The sequence below is a fragment of the Bos grunniens genome, chromosome 21 (assembly GCF_055505025.1).
Source record: "Bos grunniens cultivar Pamir isolate PY7600 chromosome 21, Bosgru_T2T1.0, whole genome shotgun sequence".
Taxonomy (NCBI): Eukaryota; Metazoa; Chordata; class Mammalia; order Artiodactyla; family Bovidae; genus Bos; species Bos grunniens.
Genome location: NC_141185.1, coordinates 30255896 through 30273858, shown reverse-complemented (window position 1 = coordinate 30273858; position 17963 = coordinate 30255896). Strand labels below are relative to the sequence as shown.

At 38.3% G+C, this 17963-nt stretch overlaps 1 protein-coding gene across 7 annotated transcripts in view; it reads right to left on the bottom strand.

Annotated features, from left to right (window-relative positions):
• Window positions 1-17963, bottom strand: part of PRKD1 (protein kinase D1) — a 347749-nt gene that overhangs the window by 181218 nt on the left and 148568 nt on the right. For 2 of the 7 annotated variants that reach the window (XM_086363788.1, XM_086363787.1), the window contains exon 2: window positions 12483-12582. The exons of the other annotated variants lie outside the window; for them this stretch is intronic. In XM_086363788.1, the coding sequence (XP_086219914.1) occupies window positions 12483-12503 (21 nt within the window). In that variant the 5' untranslated portion in view covers window positions 12504-12582. The remainder of the gene's footprint in view (window positions 1-12482; window positions 12583-17963) is intronic. 7 annotated transcript variants of the gene reach the window in all.

Genomic DNA, 17963 nt, shown 5'->3' with positions numbered 1-17963 from the left:
CCCTTTATGACAAAAGTCTGAAAATCAGTATTTCCCTCATTGTCAAGCTAAGGGAGATCATGTGACTTAATTCTGGCCTGTGACACAGGGGCAATCTACTGGCTGCTTCGGGGAACACTTTTCCCTTCCTCATGAAAGAATGAGGCATGCAAAGTAAGCTCTCTCACTGACATGATCTCTCAGATACCTTATGGCTTTATTCAGAGTTTTGTAAGTCTAGGATGTCTAGAATGTAGGCAGCTCTCTTTCTTTTTAAATTACAAAAGTATGATAACATTCACAGGACACTTGGAAAACAATATATATTATGATTATTTTAAGTAGACAAATTAAGATTTGTAGTTGTAGTTTCAATATCAAATTCTTAAAAATTAATAGAATGAATAGACAGAAAAGGAGAAAGATATAATAGATCTGAAAAGCACTATGAACCAATTCAACATCAGTAATATTTATACAATTTTCACACAACATCAGAATACAAAATCAACTCAAGTTTCCACAGACTATAAACAAGGAGACACAGGAACATATTCAGTGACATAAAACAAGGTGCAAAAATTTCATGGTCTAAAGGTATTGAAATCACTCAGAGTCTGTCTCTTATCACTATGGAATTATGTTAGATATCAATATCAAAATATATTTAAAAATAGCCCACATATTTTTCAAGTGCAATGTGACATTTACCAAGAGAGATATTTGACTTAAGACTTTGAAACTTAATAAAGTTAGAGTGAAAAAACACAGAGGGTGATTGCAGAGAAGAAAACATTTAAATGAGAAATTAGTATCAAACTGACAAATTAAAATCAAGGATACTTTAAAAACCCCATGTATTTGGAAATCCAATGTCCACTTTTAAATGATGGGTGTATCTAAGAAGCCATAACAAGGAAAATTAAAAAAATATTTGTAACAATAAAAATGGAAAGAGAATTTGTATCAGAGTTTGTTGCACACAACTTAAGTTGCTCAGTGCAACTAAATACAATATGGAATCTTGAATAAGACTGAATGAAAACAAATAATGGATGCTAGCATAGAATTTTGTGCAATTTGAACAAAATCTACAGTTTAGTTAATAATACTGTATCACATGTTAATTTATTGATTTTTTTAAAATATAGAATTTCTTTATAGTCTCAGAATTGGATTAGACATAAAGCCTCATTTAAAAAAATTTTAAATCACTAACATAATTAGCTTTCTAGACTTTTACCAGTAATACTACATGCCAGAATAAACTGAACTATATCAAAGTTCTGAGTGAATACAAATTAGAAATATAGCATTCTCTTCACACTTAGTCAAACAAGTGGAACCAAAATGTCATCAATTTTTAGCTAAGCAAAAATTCACAAGTTTTCTAAAATATATTACATTGTACGTACTATATATATACTATACACAGACACACACACACACACAAGCTTTTCTACGATAAAGACTTGAGAAAGAACAACAAACAAGAGACAGAGAATTGGAAAACATAAACTAAATGAATGGGAGCACTGAATATATGAAGTAGAAAAATTGACACAAGCTAGATAAAAGTAGAAGACCATTATACAGCTCAGTTGTTTTTAAATGTGGCTGCTCATTAGAATCATATCAGGAGCTTTGGAGAAAAAAAAACAATACCTGGGCATTTGTATTTTTCAAAAAATTCCAAGATAAATCTAATGTGCATTTGGATTTAAACAACTGATTACACGTTTTTCTATTAAATGGTAGTTTTAGTGTTATAGAATTCCATTATTTTCTGTTGACCAATCATGATACAATATTATTAAAATGAATAAACAGGTACATAATCATAATAGTAAAAGATGTTTGTCAGTTTTCATAATCAACAGCCAGGCAAAAAATAAAAGATAATTGCAACTGCAAGCCATAATAGAAACATGATTAACCTAACAATATAAATTAATTACATACAACGGAAGGTGGGGGATGTTGAATAGTGGAAATGCATACACGCACATGTTTTCATCCACCAAGTCAGCCTATGTTTTTTGCTTGGTGCATTTAAATCATTTACATTTAAGGTAATTATTGGTATGTACGATCCTATTACCATCTTCTTAATTGTTTGGGGTTCTTTTCTGTAGGTCTTTTCTTTCTCTTGTGTTTGCTGCCTAGAGAAGTTCCTTAGTGTTGTAAAGCTGTTTTGGTGGTGCTGAACTCTCTTAACTTTTGCTTCTATGTAAAGCTTTTGGTTTCTCCATCAAATCTGAATGAAGAGTCTTTCTGGATAGAGTGTTCTTGGTTGCAGGTTCTTCCCTTTCATCACTTAAAACATATATATCACGCCATTCCCTTCTGACTTGGAAAATTTCTGTTGAGAAATCAGCCAATCGCCTTATGGGAATTTCTTGTATTTGTCATTCTCCCTTGTAGCTTTTAATATTTCATCTTTGTCTTAAATTGTTGTCAGTTTGATTATTATGTGCTTCGGTATGTTCCTCCTTGGGTTTATCTTGCCTGGGACTCTGCACTTCCTGGACTCGGTTGGCTATTTCCTTTCCCACGTTAGGGACGTTTTCAGTTATTATCTCTCTGAATATTTTTTTGGGTCCTTTCTCTCTCCCTTCTCCTTCTGGGAACCCTATAATGCAAATATTGGTGTGTTTAACCTTGTCCCCAATGTCTCTTAGGCTGTATTCATTTTTTTTTTTTTCATTCTTTTTTCTATATTCTGCTTTACAACAGTAATTTACATCATTCTTGTCTTCCAGGTCACTTATCTGTTCTTCTGCCTCAGTTATTCTGCTATTGATTCCTTCTAGTGTACTGTTCTTTTCTTGTTTGTTTGTTTTTAGTTCTTTTAGGTCTTTAGTAAATATTTATTGCATTTTCTCCATTCTTTTTCCAAGATTGTGGATCATCTTCACTATCATTATTCAGAATTCTTTTTTCTAGAAGGTTGCCCACCTCCACTTCATTCTGTTGTTTTTCCAGAATTTTATCTTGTCTCTTCATCTGGGACATAATCTCTGCCTTTTCACTTTGATTAATTTTCTGTGATGTGGTTTTCAGTCTGGCAGCCTCAGGATTATAGCTCTATAGTTTCTTTTGTCTGCCCACCAGCAGATCAGGCTAAGAGGTTTGTGTTAGCTTCATGATAGGAGAAAATGCTACTGGGAAGACTGGGTCTTGCTCTGGTGGGCAGGGCTATGCTCAGTAAAACTTTAATCTGATTGTCTGCTGATGGGTGGGGCTGTGGTCCCTCCCTATTAGCTGTTTCACCTGAAGCAACCCAGCCCAGGAGTCTACAGGCCCCCCATGGTAGGGTTAATAGCAACCTCCCTCCAAGAGGGCTCACACCAAGGGGCACCTCCCAAGACTGCTGTTGTCAGTGCCCCCATCTCTGCAGTGAGCCACTGCAGATCCACACCTCCATAAGAAAGCCTCCAATATTAGCAGGTAGTGTTGGTTCAGTCTCCTGTGGGGTCACTGATCTTTTTCCCTGGGTCTTGGTGCACACATGATTTTGTTTGTGGGCAGCTATCTTAGGACCAAGAGGATAAAGAGAATCAGAGAGATACCAGCCCTCAACCTGATACTGTGGAGCAGTAGGAGAAACCTTAGAAACTGCTACTTACAAACTCCATACTAAATACATTTCCATGTCATTATGTTTAATGGGGCTTCCCTGGTGGCTCAAATGGTAAAGAATCTGCCTGCAACATCAGAGAGCTGAGTTTGATCCCTGGGTCAGGAAGATTCCCTGGAGAAGGGAATGGCAACCCACTCCAGCATTCTTGCCTGAAGAATTCCATGGACAGAGGAGCCTGGTGGGTTGTAAAGAGTCGGACATGACTGAGCAACTAACACTCTCACTTTTCACTTTCATAGTTTATTACTGTTCTGTGGATTTTTCATGATGGAGCTGAGTACACCTATAGAATGAGTACATAAAAATGACTAGCAACTACTGCCCTTCTTATATCCATGTCCATTCAGTTACCCAGTAATTTTTAGGCCTTCTTCCTCTGACTCTGAGATTGACCATGTAACTTGCTTTGGCCAACAGGATGTAAGCAAACATGATTCAAGATCTGGAGGTAAGAATTTGTCCTCTTTCGCTACACCTGTCACTGCCATGTGAACATCACATACATGCATATATATACACATCTACAAAGAGGAAATTTTTTTCCACTATTCAAAACCACTATTCAACTCAGCAAAAAATTCATTCAAGTCACTGATGAACATGCAAAGTTCTGACCTCCTTCTTTGTTGTTTCATTTTCATCTTACTTGTTCAGATAAAAAATTATAAACCAACAGTCATGTCACAACTATACTTATTCATCATTTGCAACCATAGTTGCACTTCAGGATGTAAGAGTTTAAGCGGAAAAAAAGACAAAATTATTCTCTGAGATATAATTGGCTATGTGAATTTATAATAAAAGGTATTTTACTTTTATTACTTGTAAATTATATGCTACACCTTTTACATCATAAAATTGACAATACTTTTTTTCCAAAGATTGGGGTGTTAAACATTTACCAATATACTACTGAGTATGATATAACATGCCTCGTCCTCTGAACTCCAAAAGGCTGAGACAGAAAAGAGACTTTTCTATTTTTCCATCATAAAAAAAGATAATAAATTGTTTTCCCCAAGAGAATGCTGTTCAGCTCTATAGGAAAAACATGATATCATCAGTGAAAGTAGGTTTCAACTTCCTTAGAAACATGCAGATAAAGCTAGAATAATGGTGGGAGGTGGGGTGAGGAGGGGGATTTACAAACACAAGGACTTTTTATTTTCATTCATCCCAGGACTGGGTAATTTTTAAAATTTATTATTATAACCACATTTATTGAAATGTTTGCCTCAATTAGAAATAGGAATCAGTTAACTATTTCTTACATGAGCCTCATTTCTGAAGATCCATGAGGGTGTCAACAACTTATGTCAACAGCTAAAAAATGATATTAGTTGATACTGTGATTAAATTCTTTTCATTTCTATGAAATCGTCAAAGAACAACCTACAGTACTAAAAAAAAGTTAAAGATAAATATATGGAGAAATAAATGTTTCTGATTTCCTGAGTTTTTTCATAACCTTTACTTTCTATTGCTAAAATATGTGCATGAAAATAAGATTAAGGAACCTGGCAGTTTATTCCCTCCTACCATTTTCCTCTCAAAGTCATGTTAGGAACAGAGTGTGGGAGGTGTGCAGGATAGATCTGCAGGCTGAGGAAAAACCATCTTTTATTAGAAAAAATGGGGACAGAGGAACAACTGTTTGGAAGAGGAAAAAACATAGAAAAAGAAACAACAAGACAGTCATTTCTTAACACAGAGATAAAGGGAAAAAGCGGAAAAAGCAAACAGATGTTGTGAAGAAAGATTGTGAAAGCAGAGAGCCAAGAAATGTGAATGACAATATACAAAAAACTAGGAGGCATATAAAAGAAGCAGGAAGAGCAGAAAGAAAAAGAAAGAAGGAAACAATCACAATGAAACCAGTTTTAATAGAGCTAGGGAGAAACTTCTTCTACATATGACATCATTCATTTCTAGCTTTCTGTGCCATGATATTTCAGAATCCATCCTGCAAATGCTTACTAAACCTTCTCCTCCAATTTAAATAGTCAGCCATTTTCTCCACGTCTGGAGGACTCAGGTCTTTGGGTGGCTAATTTGATAGTATCTATAAATGAAGTCAACACTCTGTGTCTTAGGTTGGTGTTTACATGGTACTCTCTCATACTCTATTAGAGTCTACTTTTGGTGTCCTGATCTCTTGAACATCCTTGAGCCGGTAGACACTTGCCTTTTTTGGCCAGACAGGATTCATTCTTTGGTCTTTAAGTATACCTACATTTCCTGCTTCCCTTGGGATATGTCTTTTTTCCCCTTCTCTTTTATACCAACAACTTCCTTTTCTCTTTTCACCCCAGGTAAAGCCACCATAATGTGGTTCATGGGTATCTTTAGTTTGTATGTATATGCACATGTTTTGATTTACATAAATAGGACTATATAAAATACTTCATTATTTTTTTGCTTTTGAGATGTATCCACATTGCACATCAAACCACAATATCCACTTGCTGCCAATGTTCCCTGATGTCCACTAAAATCTATTTATCCACTTTTCTGGTGATGACACCCGTACATCTACAAACTCACTGCCTCTACAAATAACACAGTAATAAATATGCTGATTCAGGCCTCCTCATTTACCAATGCAAGAAATTTTTTGAGGATGTCTGTACCCAAAAATGCTGAGTTATGATACTTGTTATTTTGACTGAATAGTAGAAGATGCTCTCTAGGATGGAGAAGGCAATGGCACCCCACTCCAGTACTCTTGCCTGGAAAATCCCATGGATGGAGGAGCCTGGTAGGCTGCAGTCCATGGGGTTGCTGAGAGTCAGAGACGACTGAGCAACTTCACTTTCACTTTTCACTTTCATGCACTGGAGAAGGAAATGGCAACCCACTCCAGTGTTCTTGCCTGGAGAATCCCAGGAACGGGGGAGCCTGGTGGGCTGCCGTCTATGGGGTTGCACAGAGCCAGACACGACTGAAGCGACTTAGCAGCAGCAGCAGCAGCTCTCTAGGATAGTTGTACCAGTCTACATTTTCACCAGCAGTATCTGAGGCTTCCTCACTATACAAATCTTCAATACCTGGCATTACCCAACTTCAATGTTTCTAATTAAAAAATAATTTGAAGTTGTGGGCATTCGGGGTATCTTCCTCTATAAATTAGCTGTTCATATATTCTTTGCCTGTTTTTCTATCGGTGTCTCTTTCCCTCTTTAGTTGATTTTTTGAAACTCCTTGTATTCTATATATTGGTCCCTTGTTGGGTTTTAGATATTTTAAATAATTTCCCCCATTTAGTTACAGGTTTATTAATGCTGTCCATGGTAACCTTTGATGAGCAGAAATCCTATAACTGATGATAAAAATTCATCAGTTTATAATTTTATGGTTTTGTTTTTGAAATTTTGTTTAAGAGGGCCCTCTTCCCTCTCTCTAAAATCTCTTAAATTGTGTTCAATTCATTTGATAATTCTAGCTTTCATACTTAGGTCTTTCACCTACTTGGAAAAGGTACATCTTTTGTACGTGGTATTAAAAAGTATTAGGTTTCTTTTTATAATGTTGTGAGCCAATTTTCCCAAGGTCATCTATTAAACAATCCATTTGTTCCCCAAGGATTTACAATGTTTTACCACATAAAAAACTTATCCATATATATCAGTTCATTTCTGAGCTCTCCATTCAATTCCTTCAGTCTATTTGTCTATTCTTGTATCAAAAAAAAAAAAAAAAAAAAACCTTCAAAGAAATTCAACTAAGACTTTCTATTATGTCTTAATATTTGATGGCCAAATCTCTCTTCTATCCTCTTCTTAAGGTTAATTCAGTTATTTCTGGAATTCTATTCTCCCTAAATATTTTTAATAAAATTAATATTTTTAATCCAATTGAAATTGAGATCGATTAATTTTGGCAGATTTGACATGTTTATAGTATTAAATTATATGATCCCAAGAGTATGGACGATCTCTTTTCATACACATCACCTATTATGCTTTCTATTTAACATTTCCTATGAAAGTCTTGTATAAACTCAGTTGTTAATCCCCAGATATTTACTACTTTGTACTGCTGTTTTTACATTGTGATTTTTAGTGATTACTCTTCATAGCATAGTAGTGATTTCTAAAAATTAATCTTGCATCTAGGACCTTGGTTAACTCTTTTAATACTTCTAATAGTTTGCCTGTTAATTTTTTTGTAAGGTAGATGGCTATCTCATCTGCAAATAAGGTGTCTTTACTCTCGTTTCAATACTTCCATTTCTTTAAGTGTTGTTCTTTACCATTAACCTTTACACAATCCAAAATATATACTAAATTTTTCCATAAAATATAATCATTTCTGTAGTTTTTTATATATAACCTTTACCAAACTAAGAAGTACCCTTCTAAGCCTTTAGTCCCAAGATATATTTTTCATAAACAGATAGAGAACCTTATCAAATGCTTTCTTGGGATCAATAAAGATGATCATTTGATTTTATTTCTCCTTTGATCTAACAGTATGATGAACTGTTCTCACATTTTTAAATATCAATATAAAGTCTTACTTGATCATGATGGATTATTTGTATTATACCACAGGATATGCTTAGCCAAAGTTTTACTTTGTGTGGATTGCGGTATCTATACTCATACGAGAAACAGGCCTATAGTGATTTTATTTTCCTGTTATGCTCATCGGGCTTTAGGTTTAAAATTATACTGCTGCTACTGCTGCTAAGTCGCTTCAGTCGTGTCCGACTCTGTGTGACCCCATAGACGGCAGCCCACCAGGCTCCCCCGTCCCTGGGATACTCCAGGCAAGAACACTGGAATGGGATGCCATTTCCTTCTCCAATGCATGAAAGTGAAAACTGAAAGTGAAGTCACTCAGTCGTGTCCGACTCTTCGCTACCCCATGGACTGCAGCCTACCAGGCTCCTCCGCCCGTGGGATTTTCCAGGCAAGAGTACTGGAGTGGGGTGCCATTGCCTTTAGAGTTACTTAAATTAGCTGGTAACTTTTTCTCATTTTCAATTTCTAGAGCAACTTTCAAGAACAGGAACTAGTGTTCTTTAAAAGTTGGGTCCAATTAACATAAACTCATCCATCCTAGATTATGCGTTCTTAATAGTTAACTGATCAATTTCAACCCTTTACTGTATCTTGTACTAATTTGAGCATTTTATACCTTCCAGACAGAGGATGAGATGGTTAGATGGCATTATTGACTCAATGGACATGAGTTTGAGCAAACTCTGGGAGATAGTAAAGGACAGAGAAGCCTGATGTGCTTTAGTCCATGGGGTTGCAAAGAGTCAGACATGACTGAGCAACTGAACAACTACTCTATCTTTCTGGAAATAGATTAACTTCATCTTAGTTTACAAATCAGACATTGTTCCTTGGAGAATTAACTCTTCCTCTGCTCTAAAGGTAGACCATGTATTTTAAAGCTACCAATCAGCAAAAATGTTATCTTTGCTACAGTGAGTAGTCGGGATTAGCTGTATTACCTTAACTGGCCCAGACAGAAAACTCAGAACTTTTCTGTGAAGAGGAATAAACAAAGCTCTTCATTGCCTGGCTTCACAGCATAATATGAGTATGGAATCATAATGGGAGAGGATGGGTTTTAGAGACTCGCCGCATAGGTTGGACCCAAATGTGAGCCAACAAAGACAAGAGATAAATCCTGGTGAGGCTGAGTTCTGGATAAAAGCAAATCTATCCCCAGTCAGTGTAGTTTAGTGTGTCAAGAGATCCTCAAGGAAACATTTCTTAGTTTCTGACATTTGCAGTCATACAATTCCTAAACTTCTGGTCCTAATACTTTGGCCTGTAAACTCCTGCCCTGAAAATGCTGCCTGAGGGCAACCGTTGACTCTGTGGCCTCTAGCGTGATATTCTGAGCCCACAGTCTCTGCTTGGTCTCGGCTGTGCCCAACAGAGCCCTCTGAAGTAGAAGCCTTGATCTCACTTTCAGAACTCAGCTTTCTTTTACACTCTGGACAACCAAGCTCTCTTTCTAGCTCTCCACCCGACCACCACAATCCCGGTGCCCAGGTCACAGCATCAGACAAAAGAGAAATTTACCAATTATCATACATATTTATCACTCAGTTTTCCTAGATAGTCCCCAGTTGTGACTTTGCAGTTTCATAAGCCTAATGAGAAAGAAAGAAAAAGATATTCATATATAGTCATATCTATATCTATAGTGGTTATACATATGTATTTTTTTCCTCTAGTAAGTTCTGGCACTCTCAATATCCCTATTGAGTTTCCAGAACATATGATATCATTTCAAAGACATATGACAGAGAAACAATGTTTAGATTTCTAAAAGTGACACAAACTGAATTTTAACTGTAACAAACTGTTGTACCAAGCTATGTTTAAAAACTTTACATTTAGAAACAATGACACATGCTGCCAAAGTCTGTTTGAAGTGTTCTTTCCCTGTAATATGTATAAAGATTTTCTGTTTTTAAATCAAAATTTACTCAGTAATAAAGGTATACCCAATATTTTGATGATTTGGGGAGGGAGGTAAAAAAGAATTTGAAAATATGCACACAGCAGTTCATCTCTTACCAATCATGCTTTCAAGAATAAAAAGCAAGGTTAAATTTTTAAAAAGCCCTCTAATACTAATAGTATAGATAGTTCTTTAGAACATTACTTTAAAGCAAGACAAAATTTCCACCAAAACTGCCTAGTGTCTGTCCTTTATTCTGACCCTGATGGAAATGAACACTCATTTCAGGAACTACACTACTGGTCCTTCCTTCATTGCAGACTGAAGTCACCACCATGTAGTCAGGAAGTCTGAGGTCCTGCAGGCAAAGCTGTGAGCCTGTGCAGTGGCAAAACCACAACAGACAGGAGACAAGGTATTTCAGAAACTACCTGAAAGACTCAGGAGTCATCATCAGGAACTGCCCTTTGAGTCAGCTGTTCGTTGAGTTTCACAAAAAGAGCAGAGTGGCTAAACCCAACTTCAATGCTTCTTTTAACTTGAATGCTCTCTGGTAAAACAGATGATTTGATTTTAAAGTCCTTTTGTCCTAGTCTATTAAGGTCATGTGGTTTAAGAACAATAGAAATTTATTTCATACAGTTCTAAAGGCTGACAGTTCGAGATCAGGATGCCAGCATGATGGGAGGCAGGTGACACCTCTCTTCTATGTCACAGACTTCTCACAGTTTCCTCACATGATAGAAGAGGTTAGGGAGCTCTGTGAGGTCTCTTTTATAACAGCTACTACTCTAACTCATTAGAGTTCCACCCTTATGACTTAGGCACCTCCCAAAGGCCTTGTCTCCTAACACTGTCATATTGGGCATTAGGATTTTAGCATATGGATTTTGGAGGGACACAAACATTCAGGCCATACCATCCTTATATCATATAAACTTCATGATTTTAATTTTAGATTTGTTTATCTTAGTAGTCAAAAGACTGTAAGTAATTATAACTCCAAGTTTAAATAGTAAAAATAATAAAAAGATAGAGGCTAAATTAACATATAAAGAAAGCTGAGCACCTAAGAATTGATGCTTTTGAACTGTGGTGTTGAAGACTCTTGAGAGTCCCTTGGACTGCAAGGAGATCCAACCAGTCCATCCTAAAGGAGATCAGTCCTGATAGTTCATTGGAAGGACTGATGTTGAAGCTGAAACTCCAGTACTTTGGCCACCTGATGCGAAGAACTGACTCATTTAAAAAGACCCTGATGCCGGGAAAGACTGAGGGCAGGAGGAAAAGGGGACGACAGAGGATAAGATGGTTGGATGGCATCACTGACTCAATGCACATGAGTTTGGGTGAACTCCGGGAGTTGGTGATGGAGACGGAGTCCTGGCGTGCTGCGGTCATGGGGTCACAAAGAGTTGGACATGACTGACTGACTGAACTGAACTGAAATTAACCTATTGTGCGTGAGTCTTAATAAAGATCATCAGAGCTAACATGTCCAATTGCTAGCAAACTGCAACAACTCCATACTCTTAGAGACTGAATAACTGAAGTCTGTTAGCTGTTTCACCATTCTTTTTTTTTTTTTGAGTTCTTCATTTTATTTATTTATTTATTTATTTTTTGGTGCTCAGCTTTCTGTATTTTTTTTTAATTTTATTTTTAAAACTTTACATAATTGTATTAGTTTTGCCAAATATGACCCAGAGGGATGGTACGGGGAGGGAGGAGGTAGGAGGGTTCAGGATGGGGAACACATGTATACCTGTGGCAGATTCATTTTGATATTTGGCAAAACCATTCTTAAGTTCTAATACAGTGCCTGGGCATACAGACAAGCATCACACTAGAACCTAAGCATTTCGGGCTGAAAGATATTTCCTGCTTCCAAGGAGCTCACAGTCTAGTGAGAGAGTTGGCAAACCAAGCAGTAGTTACACAATGATAAAGCTACATGCAGAGATGCAGAGCCAGCCCACCTAAAGACAACAAAGCAGAAGTGTCATCTCAGCTCAGTTTTGAGGCATGAGGCATCATTGGGCAAAGAGAGAGGGGCGTGTGAAAATACACAGAGTTTCTGGAGAATGATGTATGGCTGTTACAAATCATACTTCAGGAAAATGGCAGGAAAGGTAAGCAGGGAGAAGTCCTTGATTATTACAATAAGCCCATTTTGTTTCAGTGTGAGTGCATAAGAGTTTAGTTTTTTTCCAACAGAAACATATGTCATCCTAAGTAAGGTATCCCATGGACTGCTATAGAAGAGTGAGAGCTACAGCGGCTGGGATCCAAACTGCAATTGCTCACAGCCATCCAAGGGCAGAGCAGTGAAAACACAGTGAAGGGACGCAGCTCTGATCAGGAGGGTGCAGTGTGCCTAGGGAAAAGGCAGGGGCAGGACAACTGCCACATCTGAGGGTTGTCCCACCAGGTAGATCACGTTGATCATCTCCGAAACTGTGAACACAGGAGGACTGCCACGTCTGAGGGTTGACCCACCAGGTAGATCACGTTGATCGTCTCCGAAACTGTGAACACAGGAGGAAGAATTAAGGGAGAAGACGAATAACTGTTCTTGGAAGTACGAAAAGCCAGGATGCAAGCTTTGCTTCCTGGGTGTGCCTGTCTTTCTGACTGCACTGCTCAGAAGCTAGTAATTTTCGGCCAAAATTATAGTTTCCTGCGGGATAAATAAAAATCTCTTCTTACCAACGTGGGGGTGGGGGTGGGGAAGAAAGCATGAAAAGGATAAAGAGAAAACAGAAGATCCTTCGATGAGCAGAATGAACAATGTGGAAGAAGAGGGAAATGATATCCACAGAAAGTGGAAAGAGAATCATTAGCATCAGCAAGAGTGAACCAAACCTTTGCAGCTGTGCAAGGTTGGACTTCAGGGTGGCTCCAGTGAGACCAGCAAGGGGACTTCCCTGGCAGTCCAGTGGTTAAGACACAGTGCTTCCACTGCAGGGGGCACAGGATCGATCCCTGGTTGCAGATACTAAGATCCTGCAGCCCTTGTAGAGGTGGCAAAAACATAAACTAATAATGATAAAAAATACAGTGAGACCAGCAAGGGGACTTCCTGGTGGTGCAGTGGTTAAGACAAAGAGTATCCACTTCAGGGGGCAGGGGATCGATCCCTGGTTGGGGATTCTAAGATCCTGTAGTACATGCAAAAGTGGCCAAAATATAAAATAGTAATAAAATACAGTGAGACCAGAAAGCCATGGAAGTAAAACTTTCAGAGAAGGCTGGCAGTTCAGCAGGAGGTCACAGACCTCAGGCTCGTCTTGTTAACAAAAGCCTGTTCTCTCCCTGAGGGACCCGAGGCAACCACGGGTCACAGGGCTTACTTTACTCCTTTTTCCACAGATGGCTGATAGTTAGCAAATACTGATACATAACTGGAAAAGTTTAATTGCAATATCAGTACTCACTTGTATCTGCAAAGAAATTCTTCAACTGAACTTTAGAGCACAAGAGGTCAATTCCACCAAGGTGTTGGGTGTAGTCCACATGTTTTTTTGACCAATATTTAAAAATTGGGAGGTTTTGCATCATTTCTGATTTCAAAAATTGGAAGATCTTGATATGAGGCCCACCCTATGACATCCAGAGTTGGGACTAAGTAAAAGCCTCCCTCTTCAGATGGAAAACTTTCTAATTTTGGAAACTTGGTCTATTGCTCTTGAAGAAAAGGATCTTCTTGTCACACAATTATTTTCCATACTGTAATCATATTCCTTTGATAAAAGCACATTCACTTCCAGTAGAAATACATCTTAAATACTACTCTTACAAACTGTCAACTTATAAACTTTCATAAATAAGAATAAAGCTGGGTTCCAGAGGAAAAACATCTCAAAATTTTACAGTTGGTGTTCATTAGTATTATGTGGTCTTTTGGTCTTAACCATCACAGGGGTCTCTAGTCTAAGGAGACTGATGGAAACATGCTGGGTTCTGTGGGCTCCATGGGCTGGGTTTTGTGAGCATCCAATATCGAGATTATATGCAAAGGCAGTGAGTGTGGAAGATGCTAGTGAGATGATTCCATGCTATCAGGAAGCAAGCAAAAGAAGAGGAAAAAAAATGAAAAAGGAGAGTAGTAGCTGGGACTATCCAAGTGCACATGGAATTCATCGGAAAGAACACGTGAATCACTTGGTGTGTGAAAAGTACAGGGCCCTGGAAAGGACGCTAATTACAAAACAGGTCACATTGCTAAAATGTGGTAAGCATTGTCACACTTTAGGTAACTTTAAACACTGGCCTAACACAAATTTAAAAATATAAACATTCCAGAAGCCACTTCACATGAGGAAGAAACTGCAATCCTAGCCCTCTGCATTTTGTCAGCAGTCTGAAGGTTGAGCAATTTAGTGATACTCAGAATAAGCACAAAAGAGAGGGCTTCTATTAAAATGTATAACATTGTATTTTAATGCAAGAAATATGAGAACCCACCAAGGACACAGAAAACATCATAAGAGCCACAGGCACAGTGTTAGAAACTGGTATTGTCTGCAGTTAGGTGCCAACCTTGTGTAAATGAAAAGCTGAAACATTATGGCAAAATTCACTAGGTGAAAACTCTCACAGAGGCACTCATGCAGACAAGTTCTGTACATATATTTTCTCTGTGACAAAGACACTACATATTAATCACTGGCAAAATATTTTCTATTTACAAAAATTAATTTCAGCTTTTTCAAATTCAGGGTAATGGTCAAAAGTTAAAATAATCTGGCTGAACAGACCCTTGACTAAACACATGCAAAGGCTTTAGAAATATAGACCTCCCCAATGTTATTCAATAAGAGACTGTTGTGTCCAGTTAATGGTCAAGAATCATTGTTTACTATTTTTGTATGATAGCGGTTTTCAATAGCTCTCTTATTTTCCTTTTAATAGGCAGCATTCCACTCAGACAACCCCCAATGCCCTCTTTCTTCATAGTGGAGAAACTGTTCTGTATTCCAGTTTGCAGAGTTGCCGAGTTGCCAATGAGAGACCACACACCATGGACTCCTGCTCACAACAGTGGTGAATAGAACAGCTTCTGGATCCCAAAATCACTATAAAGGTGCACTTAAGCCTCACGATCTGGAATCTTCTCACCTTAACCAACACTAAGCATGCTAGTTAAAACGCATACAAGTGAATTACTTGTTGATGACCACCTTGTAGCTCCATTCTAGCGGCCCTACAGGGTAAGTCACTCCACTTTGTTCTTCAGCCTTTCTAGATTCTTTGTAACACAGATATCTACCCTAACAACTGGTAGCTTGTATTTATCCAGTTACACAATAAAAGTTCATCCTAACAAAGTGCATGTAGACTTGGTGGTCCTAGGTATATCTTGGTTGGCTAGACTTCCTAAGGTTCTACTTTTAATTTCAAGCAACCAGTACTGAAATATTTCTAACATACAGAACATGCTTCCTCACCTCCAAAGGATATTTTGTTGAATGTAACTTAAATTTTGAACATTACTTGAAGCCATCATAATAAACATCAGTCATTACTGGAAGCGACACAGTTCAGTTCAGTTACTCAGACCCCAATGACTGCAAAATGGACTGCAGCTCGCCAGGCTTCCGGTCTATCACCAACTCCCAGAGCTTACTCAAACTCATGTCCATCAAGTCAGTGATGACATCCAACAATCTCATCCTCTGTCATCCCCTTCTCTTCCCACCATCAATCTTTCCCAGCATCAGGGTCTTTTCCAAAGAGTCAGTTCTTCTCATCAGGTGGTGAAAGTACTAGAGCTTCAACTTCAGCATCAGTCCTTCCAATGAATATTCAGGACCGATTTCCTTTACGATGGACTGGTTGGATCTCCTTCCTGTCCAAGGGACACTCAAGAGGCTTCCACAACACCACAGTTCAAAACCATCAATTCTTCAGTGCTCAGCTTTTGTTATACTCCAACTCTACATCCATACATGCTGCTGCTGCTGCTAAGTCGCTTCAGTTGTGTCCGACTCTGTGCGAACCCATAGACGGCAGCCCACCAGGCTCCCCTGTCCCTGGGATTCTCCCGGCAAGAAAACTGGAGTGGGTTGCCATTCCCTTCTCAAAAGAATGAAAGTGAAAAGGGAAAGTGAAGTCACTCAGTCATGTCCGACTCTTAGCAACCCCATGGAATGCAGGCTACCAGGCTCTTCCATCCATGAGATTTTCCAGGCAAGAGTACTGGAGTGGGTTGCCATTGCCTTCTCTGTATCCATACACGACTACTGGAAAAACCATAGTTTTGACTAGATGAGCCTTTGTTGGCATAGTAATGCCTCTGCTTTAAAATATGCTGTCAAAGTTGGTCATAGCTTTTCTTCCAAGAAGCAAGCGTCTTTTAATTTCACAGCTGCAGTCACCTTCTGCAGTGATTTTGGAGCCCCCCAAAATAAAGTTTCTCACTATTTCCATTGCTTCCCCATCTATTTGCCATGAAGTGATGGGACTAGATGCCATGATCTTAGTTTTCTGAATGTTGAGTTTTAACCCAACTTTTTCACTCTCCTCTTTCACTTTCATCAAGAGGCTCTTTAGTTCTTCACTTTCTGTCATAAAGGTGCTGTCATCTGCATACCTGAGGTTATTGATATTTCTCCCGGCAATCTTGATTCCAGCTTATGCTTCATCCCGCCCAACATTTCCCATGATGTACTCTGCAAATAAGTTAAATAAACAGAGTGACAATATACAGCCTTGACACATTCCTTTCCCAATCTGAAACCAGTCTGCTGTTCCATGTCCAGTTCTTATTGTTGCTTCTTGACCTGCATACAGATTTCTCAGGAGATAGCTAAGGTGGTTTGGTATTACCAGCTCTTTAAGAATTTTCCAGTTTGTTGTGATCCACACAGTCAAAGACTTTGGTGTAGTCAATAAAGCAGAAGTAGATGTTTTTCTGGAAGTCTTTTGCTTTTTTGATGATCCAATGGATGTTGGCAATTTGATCTCTGGTTCTTCTGCCTTTTCTAAAACCAGCTTGAACATCTGGAAGTTCACAGTTCACCTACTGTTGAAGCCTGGCTTGGAGAATTTTGAGCATTACTTTGCTAGCGTTTGAGATGAGTGCAATTGCGTAATAGTTTGAGCATTCTTTGGCAATGCCATTCTTTAAGATTGAAATGAAAACTGACCTTCTTTTCCAGTCCTGTGGCCACTGCTGAGTTCCCCAAAATTGCTGGCATATTGAGTGCAGCACTTTCACAGCATCATCTTTTAGGATTTGAAATAGCTCAACTGGAATTTCATCACCTCCACTAGATTTTTTTTCCAGTAACACTGCCGAAGGCCACTTGACTTTGCATTCCAGGGTGTCTGGCTCTAGGTGAGTGATCCCACTCACACCATCGTGGTTATCTGGGTCATGAAGATCTTTTTTGTACAGTTCTTCTGTGTATTCTTGCCACCTCTTCTTAATATTTTCTGCTTCTGTTAGGTCCATATTGTTTCTGTCCTTTCTCGTGCCCATCTTTGCATGAAATGTTCCTTTGGTGTCTCTAATTTTCTTGGAGAAATCTCTAGTCTTTCCCATTGTATGTTTTCCTCTATTTCTTTGATCACTGAAGAAGGCTTTCTTACCTCTCCTTGCTATTCTTTGGAACTCTACATTCAAATGGGTATATATTTCCTTTTTTTCTTTGCCTTTAGCTTCTCTTCTTTTCTCAGCGTTTTGTAAGGCCTCCTCAGACAGCCATTTTGCCTTTTTGCATTTCTTTTTCTTGGGGATGATCTTGATCACTGCCTCCTATACACCGTCACAAACCTCCATCCATAGTTCTTCAGGCACTCTGTCTATTAGATCTAATCTCTTGAATCTATTTGTCACTTCCACTGTATAACTGTAAGGGATTTGATATAGGTCATATCTGAATCGTCTAGTGGTTTTCCCTAC